At 61.1% G+C, this 10126-nt stretch overlaps 1 protein-coding gene across 1 annotated transcript; it reads left to right on the top strand.

Annotated features, from left to right (window-relative positions):
• Nucleotides 1-537: 537 nt before the first annotated feature.
• Nucleotides 538-8968, top strand: LOC130594196 (rho guanine nucleotide exchange factor 11-like; the record flags this gene model as incomplete). The annotated part of the gene is given in 19 exon segments (XM_057399927.1): nucleotides 538-745; nucleotides 1301-1330; nucleotides 1618-1747; nucleotides 1980-2159; nucleotides 2518-2565; nucleotides 3053-3240; nucleotides 3723-3869; nucleotides 4285-4364; nucleotides 4537-4662; nucleotides 4741-4858; nucleotides 5198-5356; nucleotides 5359-5375; nucleotides 5466-5541; nucleotides 6178-6345; nucleotides 6457-6544; nucleotides 6623-6724; nucleotides 6869-6945; nucleotides 7018-7245; nucleotides 8790-8968. Coding segments are annotated over 19 exon segments (2349 nt in total), but the record flags the coding sequence as incomplete, so codon positions are not given.
• Between the last annotated feature and the right edge of the window lie 1158 nt (nucleotides 8969-10126).

Raw genomic sequence — 10126 nt, 5'->3', positions numbered from 1 at the left:
TCACCTAAAGCCACGGTCAGGGACCCCTTCCACTGGAGCAGGATGCTCCAAGCCCCTGTGTCCAACCTGGCCTTGAACACTGCCAGGGATGGGGCAGCCACAGCTTCTCCATTCAACCCATTCCAGCGTCCCAGCACCCTCACAGGGAAGAACTTCCCTATCTCCAACCTAAATCCCCCCTATTCCAGTCTGAACCCATCACCCCTTGTCCTGTCGCTCCAGTCCCTGATGAAGGCCCCTCTCCAGCATCCTTGCAGCCCCCTTCAGACACTGGAAGCTGCTCTGAGCTCTCCACGCAGCTTCTCTTCTCCAGGCTGAGCAGCCCCAATGTTCCCAGCCTGGCTCCTATGGGAGCTGCTCCAGCCCCTGCTCATCCTCGTGGCCTCCTCTGCACTTGCTCCAGCAGCTCCATGTCCTTATGATGAGGACACCAGAGCTGCACCCAGTGCTGCAGGGGGGGAGGACTTCTGAAGCAGCCCAGGGAGTGGTACTCCAGAGATCCCCATCTCCCCCCATGTCTCAGCTGCTTAATGCCAGAGCCAGATCCCAGCCCCATCCTTTCCCAAGCAGTTCCAGCATGGCCAAGGTTGGGGACACCCTTGGTGCCCCCATGGTGTTTATCAGTGTTCCTCTGGGGTGTCCCAGCAGAGCAGCAGCACGAAGAAGGACAAGGATGCCATGGAAGACAAGAAGCGCAACCCCATCCTCAAGTACATTGGGAAGCCCAAAATCAGCTCCCAGAGCAGTGAGTACTGGGGCCTCCTGGAGTGCTGCACCCACAGCTCCTCTGCTGCCTGCAGGAGCAGCAGCGTGCCCAGGGCACCTTGGAACCCCTCTCAACCCTCTGTGCTCCCACATGGCTCTGAGGGGAGAGGGAAGGGAGCAGAACCGAGCTCTCCCCACAGATTTATAGGTTAGGGGCTGCTGACAGCATCTTAAAAGGGCCACAGCTCCTGGGGGTTGAGGTAGAATCAGGGAGCATGGAATCAATCCAGTTGGAAAAGAGCTTTAAGCTCATCAAGCCCAACTGGTCCCCAGCACTGCCAAGGCCACCACTAAGCCATGGCACTGAAGGGCTCATCTATGGTCCCATGAGGTGGTGGAGAGCAAGCGTGTGCCTGTGTGTGTGTGTGTGTGTGTGTGTGTGTGTGTGTGTGTGTACACACGTGTGTGCCCCTGTTTCTCCTCCTCCCCTTCTGCTTTCAGTTCTCATGCATTGGCTCACCCATCCCCTCCTTGCCTCCTTCGTTGCCAAGATGCAGGGTTGAGTTGACATCTCATTTTTGTTTTTCCCTTCCAGCATTTCATGTCCCTTTGTCCCCTGTTGAAGGTAAAAGGCCTCTTCTTTTGTTTGCCCTTCACCTCATGTGCTTAGTTTTATTTTATGCCCCCCCCCGCCCCTCCCCGAGCTACCCCAGTGTTGTTGCACCGGGTGTTGGGTGGGCTCAGGGTCAGGGCTGAGCATCGCCATCCCTGCTGCCTGCTCAGCCCATCTCCCCATGGAGGCTGGAATGCCCTCAGTGATGGTCACCAGTGCTTGGCCACGGGGTGGGCGGCAGCACCCGCATCTCCTCCCGACCCCATCTCACTGCTGTTCCCTCCTTGCTCTGGCGCCAGCAGTCAAACCCGGCAATGTGAGGAACATCATCCAGCACTTTGAGAACAACCAGCACTGCGAGAGCCAGGAGCCCGGCTCCCAGCGCCTCTCCACCGGCAGCTTCCCTGAGGACCTGCTGGAGTTGGACAGGTGGGACACGAGCACACGTGGGGAGCAGCTCCAGGGGTCCCACAGCCGCTTTGCAGGGATGCCCCTGCTTGTTCCTGGCCTTGGAATCATGGAATTGGGTTGGAAGGGACCTTAAAGCTCCTGACGGGGACCCCTTCCACTGGAGCAGCTTGCTCCAAGCCCCTGTGTCCAACCTGGCCTTGAGCAGGGATGGGGCAGCCACAGCCTCCTTGGGCTCTGTCTCCTCCTGCAGCTCCCGTGCCGAGGTGAAGCTGGGCCGCTCCGAGAGCTTGAAAGGTCGGGAAGAGATGAAGAAATCCCGGAAGGTGGAAAACGTTCCTCGGTCCCGCAGCGACGTGGACATGGATGCGGCGGCTGAGGCCACCAGGCTCCACCAGTCAGCATCATCCTCGGCTTCCAGCTTGTCCACAAGGTGGGAGGCACCATCCAAGCCCCGGGAAGGGCAGACCTGGGGTCCTATGGAGGTGTTGGCTTCAAAGAGGAGCTGGGATGGGCAGGCCTTGCCTTGGGGAAGCTTTAGCTAAGCCTGTGGGTCAAGGCCAAGCCGGGCCGTGCAGAGTGGGGTGTCCGTGGCCCTGGCTGAGCTTTTCCAGGGAAAAGCAGAGCGAATTGGGCTTTACTTCCCATTGTGTCCCAACGCCCTCTCGCAGCGGTGGCACCAGCCCTGGATGTGTGAGGCCTTAGGGAAGCGCTGCTGGGTGCTGCCCCATGGGCAGGAGAGGGGCCGGGATGCCGGGACACGAGGGTGACTTCTCCCAATCCCTCCCCAGGTCGCTGGAAAATCCCACCCCTCCGTACACGCCGAAGATGGGGCGCAGGTGAGTGGCCCAGCCTTGCTCTCGGTGTCTGTACCGCGCCGGGGCCCCGGGGCCAGCTTTCCTTCAGAGCAGGAGGTCACTGTAGGGGTGTGCTGGGGCTGTGCCCCCACTCTGGGGCTCCCAAAAGAGGATCCCATCTGTCCCTTCCTAGCTTGGCCCTGCCCGTCAGCGAGCCTTGACAGAGCACAAGGGGAGGCAGTGCCCCGGGGGGAGTCCCCTCTTAGTTCTCCATCCTCCTGGGGCGAGGGGGCAGCTCTGTTCCCTTGTGTCTCCCGCAGGAGCTAAAAGGACCTATGTAGATGTCTGCTGGGGGACCTAGTCTGTTAGCTCCAGAGTCAGAGGCTCTGTACTTCTTGTGCTGAAGGCCCCGGGTTCGAGCCGAAAATAGGGCCCAGGTAGATATTGGCTGTGCTGGGAGCTGCGGGGTTGGGCTGGCTGGACGCGGGTGGCTGCAGAGGACTCCCACCGCCGCCTTTCTCCCCCCCAGGAGCATCGAATCCCCCAACCTGGGCTTCGGCGTGGATCCCTTCCTGCCCCACCTCCTGGAGGACGAGCAGGGGCAGCTCTCGGACCTGGAGCCTGAGCTGGACACCCAGAACTGGCAGCACTCGGTCAGCAGGGACCTGGTGGCCAACCTGCCCCAGAAGGAGATCGACCGGCAAGAGGTCATCAATGGTAAGGAGGCACCGGGCACCCTGGGGACACGAGGGGCACCCTGGGAATGTGAAGGCACCCTGGGGACACGAGGGGCACCTCGGGGACACGAGGGGCACCCTGGGGACATGAGGGCACCCTGAGGACACGAGGGGCACCCTGGGGACATGAGGGACACCCTGGGGTTATGTGGGGCCCCGGGGATATGAGGGGCACCCCGGGGACATGACGGGCACCCCAGGGACATGAGGGCCACCCTGGGGATATGTGGGTCACCCCGGGGATATGAGGGCCACCCCGAGGACACAAGGGGCACCCTAGGGACACGAGGGGCACCCCAGGGACATGAGGGCCACCCTGGGGATATGTGGGGCACCCCGGAGATATGAGGGGCACGCCGGGGACATGAGGGACACCCTGGGGATATGAGGGGCACCCCGAGGACACGAGGGGCACCCCAGGGACATGAGGGGCCCTTCTCCACCCCTGTGCCTTTCACACAGAGCTCTTTGCCACCGAAGGCTCCCACCTCCGCATCCTCCGGGTCCTCGACCTCCTCTTCTACCAGCGGATGAAGAAGGAGAGCCTGCTGTCCCGGGAGGAGCTGGCGCTGCTCTTCCCCAACCTCCCTGACCTGATAGAAATCCACAGTAAGCCTCTTCCCATTGGATTGTGCTCTGCCCTGGAAGCATCCCCTCTGTGGTGGGAGCAGAGGGTGGCCCACCCGGCCACCGGCCTTCCAGAGCAGCCCTGCTGATGGCATGGTGTCATCTCGCTGCTCCAGTCTTTCCATTCCCTCTCCTGGGAGCAATCCAGAGCCTGTTTTTCCCAGGCTGTGCCAATGCCTGGTCAGCACCAGCCCTTGGTGTGGCCCTTCCAGGGCCTGCTTTTGGTGTCACACTCCCTGGCATGCAGCAATTGAAGCCCATCAGGCTCTCAGCTCCTCCTGCCCATGCCCAAGAGCTGGCAGGGACCCTCTGGGGCACAGGCAGCTCAGGGGGGGACTCACACCGGTGGCCCTGGCCCCTTGTTCACGGGATCCTGTCTGCCCCCATCCTTGTGCAGATTCTCTCTCCGAATCCATGAAGAAGCTCCGGGAAGAAGGACCAATCATCAAGGAAATCGGGGATCTCATGCTGTCTCGGGTGAGGGGCGCAGGGGTGGTGGAGCCCCTCTAGCACGGAGGGGGTGACCTCCCTAAGGGAGGTGGAGGTGACCCCACGCTGTCCCCTGGCTGTGCTTGGAGCTGAGGGACATGGGGGGCTCAGGGCCAAGCCTGGGGGAGCCTGAGCCCCGTTTTCCTCTGCCCCCCCTCAGTTTGATGGCCTGGCCAAAGAGGAGATCCAGCAGGTCGCTGCTGACTTCTGCTCCTACCAATCCATTGCCCTTGAGCTCATCAAAACCAAGCAGCGCAAGGAGACCCGCTTCCAGATCTTCATGCAGGTTGGCCCTTGTCCTGGTGCTCCCCCGGCACCCTCCGATCCCACCTCAAGCCTTCCACCCTCTTCCCTTCCACCGCAGGAAGCAGAAAGCAACCCTCAGTGCCGGCGCCTGCAGCTCAAGGACTTGATCATCTCGGAAATGCAGCGCCTAACCAAGTACCCGCTGCTGCTGGAGAACATCATCAAGCACACCGAGGGTAGGGGCTGGGGGCACCCGGGGGTGGCCCCCACGCTGCTCAGCTCCGTGCTCCCATCTCCAGCCCATGCTCAGGATGGAGGGAGATGACCGCGCTCTCCCACGGGGCTCCCGCCTCTCTGTTGCCATCCAGAGCAAAGGGTGGTGGGGAGGGACCTGGTGCCTTCCCAGCTGGAAGAGCCAAGGCGGGGGAGTGCTGGGGGTGGGAAACGTCCCCCCTGTTCTCCACAGGGAGCTGCGGGCTGGCAGCGTTCTGTGCCCGGGAGCCGTGGCAGCGGGATGGGGCCAGCGCCGGGGCTGGGTGGTGCTGAGCCCCTGTCCCCACTGTGTGCCACGGCAGCGGGCACCTCGGAGCACGAGAAGCTGTGCCGAGCCCGGGACCAGTGCCGGGACATCCTGCGGCACGTGAATGAGGCCGTGAAGCGAGCGGAGAACCGGCACCGCCTGGAGGGCTACCAGAAGCGCCTGGATGCCACCTCGCTGGAGAGGACCAGCAACCCCTGGCTGCTGAGTTCAAGGTAACCCCGGGTCCCTGCAGCACCCAAGGGGGCTGGGGGGGGATGTGCACATCCCAGCCCATGCTCAGCTCCAGCCGTGGCTTCCCGCAGAGCCTGGACCTCACCTCCCGGCGCATGATCCATGAGGGGCCGCTCAGCTGGCGCGTCAGCAAGGACAAGACTGTGGGTATGGAGGGCGTGATGTGGGGCTCGGAGCACAGGTTGGGGGTACTCGGTGTGAGAGGGACGTGGAGCTGCTGGAGCAAGTGCAGAGGAGGCCACAGGGATGAGCAGGGGCTGGAGCAGCTCCCATAGGAGCCAGGCTGGGAACATTGGGGCTGCTCAGCCTGGAGAAGAGAAGCTGCGTGGAGAGCTCAGAGCAGCTTCCAGTGTCTGAAGGGGGCTGCAAGGATGCTGGAGAGGGGCCTGCATCAGGGACTGGAGCGACAGGACAAGGGGTGATGGGTTCAGACTGGAACAGGGGGATTTAGGTTGGATGTTGGGAAGTTCTTCCCTGTGAGGGTGCTGGGACACTGGAATGGGCTGAATGGAGCAGCTGTGGCTGCCCCATCCCTGGCAGTGTTTGATCTTTAAGGTCCTTTCCAACCCAAACCTTTCCATGATTCTATGGACCTTCCCCATCACCCGGTACCAGCAGCTCCTGCATCCTCAGATCCCGCAGGACATGGGCACTTCACCTCCAGCCCGGCAGCATTACAGGGACTCCCTTAGCCCCCCTTTGCTGGATCCATGGGGCCATCATCCCTCCTGGCTGCAAGGCAGGAGGTTCCCTGGTTGAATCCCGTCTCCTCTCCCACCCCAGACCTGCACGTGCTGCTCCTCGAGGACCTCTTGGTGCTGCTGCAGAAACAGGATGAGAAGCTGGTGCTCAAGTGCCACAGCAAGACAGCGCTGGGCTCCTCGGACAACAAGCAGACCTTCAGCCCTGTCCTCAAGCTCAACTCAGTGCTCATCCGTTCCGTGGCCACAGGTCAGAGCAAGTGGAAGGCAATGGGGCTGGCAGTGGGGACCCTGTGTCCTGTGACCACCATGTGGGTCGGGGTGAAGCCCATGCCACGTGCTGACCTTCCTCATCACACAGATAAACGAGCCCTCTTCATCATCTGCACCTCAGAGCTGGGACCCCAGATCTATGAGCTGGTGGCACTGACGTCCTCCGAGAAGAACACGTAAGGAGCATGGGGATGGGGCTGCAGGGGGGGTGAGGAGCCCCCCGGGGAGCTGACCAGGGGCTCTGGGCCCTGCAGGTGGATGGAGCTGCTGGAGGAGGCGGTGCAGAGTGCCACCAGGAACGCCACCTTCCCCCCCAAGCGCCGCACGCCGGAGCCCTCCCGTGGGGCAGCCTCAGGGTGAGCAGCCCGGTGCCGTGCTCTGGGCACGGGGGGGTGCGGTGGGCACCGGGCTCTTGCCTGCTCCCTGGGGGGCTCCAGTGGTGGCAGCCCCCGGCTCCTGCCTCTCTCTCTAATGCGCCGTCTCCATCCTCATCCTCGCAGCCTGGTGTTGCAGGACCCCGATGTCTCCCCCATCCTGTCCCGAGGCTCTGGAGCAGAGGCAGGGGATTGCCCCTCAGGTGAGAGCTGCCCCAGCCCTGCCCGTCCCGGGGAGGCAGGACGTGGGTCTCACCTCTCCCCTGCTCCTGCAGCAGACGTCAATGCCCCCGCGCTGCTGGGCAGGGAGAAGGCCCCCGAGGAGCCGCTGAGCAGCGAGGTGGAGGAAGGGGAGGAGGAGCTGCCCGCAGCCCCCCTGCCCACAGGGGCTGCTGTGGAGGTGCCTGACCCCCACCCAGCCGAGCAGCTGGGGCCCCCCATGTGTCTGCTGCTCCCGGGGCCTGCCAGTGCAGAGGGACTGGCGGAGGCAGCGCTGGAGGACGGTGAGTGCCGTGGAGAGCCCTTCTCCTCCTTCTCTTCCTCCTCCTTCTCTTCCTCCTTTTTTCCTTCTCCTTCTCCTTCTCTTCCTCCTTTTCTTCCTCCTTCCCCTCCTCTCCTCTTTCTCTTCCTCTTTCTCCTTCTCTTCCTCATTTTCTTCCTCCTTCCCCTCCTCTCCTCTTTCTCTTCCTCTTTCTCCTTCTCTTCCTTCTCCTCATCCTCTTCTTCTCCTCCTCCTTTCCTCCTCCTCTCCTCTCCTTCTCCTCCTCCTTCTCTTCCTTTCCTTTTTTTCTCTTCCTCCTTCTCCTCCTCTCCTTCTCTTCCTCCTCCTCTTCTCATACTTCTCCTCCTTGCCTTCTCTTTCTCTTCCTCCTCTCCTCTTTCTTTCTCCTCCTCTCCTCCTCCTCCTTTCCTCCTTCTTCTCCTCTCCTTCTCCTCCTTCCCTTCTTCCTTCTCCTTCTCTTCCTTTCCTTTTTTTCTCTTCCTCCTTCTCCTCCTCTCCTTCTCTTCCTCCTCCTCTCCTCATCCTTCTCCTCCTTGCCTTCTCTTTCTCTTCCTCCTCTCCTCTTTCTTTCTCCTCCTCTCCTTCTCCTCCTCCTTTCCTCCTTCTTCTCCTCTCCTTCTCTTCCTCCTCCTCTCTTCCTCCTTCTCCTCCTTGCCTTCTCTTTCTCTTCCTCCTCTCCTCTTTCTTTCTCCTCCTCTCCTTCTCCTCCTCCTTTCCTCCTTCTTCTCCTCTCCTTCTCTTCCTCCTCCTCTCTTCCTCCTTCTCCTCCTTGCCTTCTCTTTCTCTTCCTCCTCTCCTCTTTCTTTCTCCTCCTCTCCTCCTCCTCCTTTCCTCCTTCTTCTCCTCTCCTTCTCCTCCTTCCCTTCTTCCTTCTCCTTCTCTTCCTTTCCTTTTTTTCTCTTCCTCCTTCTTCTCCTCTCCTTCTCTTCCTCCTCCTCTCCTCATCCTTCTCCTCCTTGCCTTCTCTTTCTCTTCCTCCTCTCCTCTTTCTTTCTCCTCCTCTCCTTCTCCTCCTCCTTTCCTCCTTCTTCTCTTCTCCTTCTCCTCCTGCCCTACTTCCTTCTCCTTCTCTTCCTTTCCTTTTTTCTCTTCCTCCTTCTCCTCCTCTCCTCTCTTCCTCCTCCTCTCCTCATCCTTCTCCTCCTTGCCTTCTCTTTCTCTTCCTCCTCTCCTCTTTCTTTCTCCTCCTCTCCTTCTCCTCCTCCTTTCCTCCTTCTTCTCTTCTCCTTCTCCTCCTTCCCTTCTTCCTTCTCCTTCTCTTCCTTTCCTTTTTTTCTCTTCCTCCTTCTCCTCCTCTCCTTCTCTTCCTCCTCCTCTCCTCATCCTTCTCCTCCTTGCCTTCTCTTTCTCTTCCTCCTCTCCTCTTTCTTTCTCCTCCTCTCCTTCTCCTCCTCCTTTCCTCCTCCTTCTTCTCTCCTTCTCCTCCTTCTTCCTTCTCCTTCTCTTCCTCCTCCTCCTCCTCCTCTCTCCCCTTTCCTCCTCCTCCCTTTCCCCCTGATGCCGCCCTCCCCGTGGAGGCTCTGACTCCTCTTTCACCCGCGGCAGTGGAGAGCCTGCGGGTGCTGCTGCTGCGGCGGCTGGTGCCGGGCCGGGACGCGGAGCCCGAGGACGAGCTCACCCCCACGCCGTCGGTGAGCGGGGCCGCGGGCCAGGCCTGGGACTCGGTGCTCTGCGGCCAGGACTCGGCCCTGCAGGAGGCGCTGGCGGAGCCCCCCGGGTGCTGATGGGACGGCTGGTGGTGGGATGCTGATGAATACTGGTGGTGGGATGGCTGATGGGTGCTGGTGGTGGGGTGCCCCCCTGACCTGCCCCAGGCTGGTGGTGGGGTCTCGCTGCCACCCGATACTGCTGTGGTGGGGGCTCACAATGCTGATGCTCGTGATACCCCGTCCACTGTGGTGGGATGCTGATGGATACTGGTGGTGGGGTGCTGATGGATACTGGTGGTGGGGTGCTGATGGATACTGGTGGTGGGATGCTGATGGATACTGGTGGTGGGGTGCTGATGGATACTGGTGGTGGGATGCTGATGGATACTGGTGGTGGGGTGCTGATGGATACTGGTGGTGGGGTGCTGATGGATACTGGTGGTGGGGTGCTGATGGATACTGGTGGTGGGATGCTGATGGATACTGGTGGTGGGATGCTGATGGATACTGGTGGTGGGGTGCTGATGGATACTGGTGGTGGGATGCTGATGGGTGCTGGTGGTGGGGTGCTGATTGGTGCTGGTGGTGGGATGCTGATGGATACTGGTGGTGGGATGCTGATGGGTGCTGGTGGTGGGGTGCTGATTGGTGCTGGTGGTGGGATGCTGATGGATACTGGTGGTGGGATGCTGATGGGTGCTGGTGGTGGGGTGCTGATTGGTGCTGGTGGTGGGATGCTGATGGATACTGGTGGTGGGGTGCTGATGGATACTGGTGGTGGGATGCTGATGGGTGCTGGTGGTGGGGTGCTGATTGGTGCTGGTGGTGGGATGCTGATGGATACTGGTGGTGGGGTGCTGATGGATACTGGTGGTGGGGTGCTGATGGATACTGGTGGTGGGATGCTGATGGATACTGGTGGTGGGGTGCTGATGGATACTGGTGGTGGGATGCTGATGGATACTGGTGGTGGGATGCTGATTGGTGCTGGTGGTGGGGTGCTGATGGGTGCTGGTGAGGGGTTGCTGACAAATACTGGTGATTGGGTGCTGATGGGTGCTGGTGTTGGGGTTCTGGTGTTGGATGCTGGGTGCTGATGCTGGGGTTCTGGTGCTGGGATGCTGAGGGGTGCAGGTGAGGGGTGCTGGTGATGGGGTTCCTGTGCTGGGATGCTGATGGGTGCAGGTGAGGGGTGCTGGTGATGGGGTTCCTGTGCTGGGATGCTGATGGGTG

The sequence above is a fragment of the Pezoporus wallicus genome, unplaced genomic scaffold (genome assembly GCF_028554395.1).
Source record: "Pezoporus wallicus isolate ANWC-B61680 ecotype Strahan unplaced genomic scaffold, APGP_CSIRO_Pwel_v1 contig_7766, whole genome shotgun sequence".
In the NCBI taxonomy this organism is placed as follows: Eukaryota; Metazoa; Chordata; class Aves; order Psittaciformes; family Psittacidae; genus Pezoporus; species Pezoporus wallicus.
Note: the sequence above shows the minus strand (reverse complement) of the source record. Positions and strands in the feature narration are given on the sequence as shown.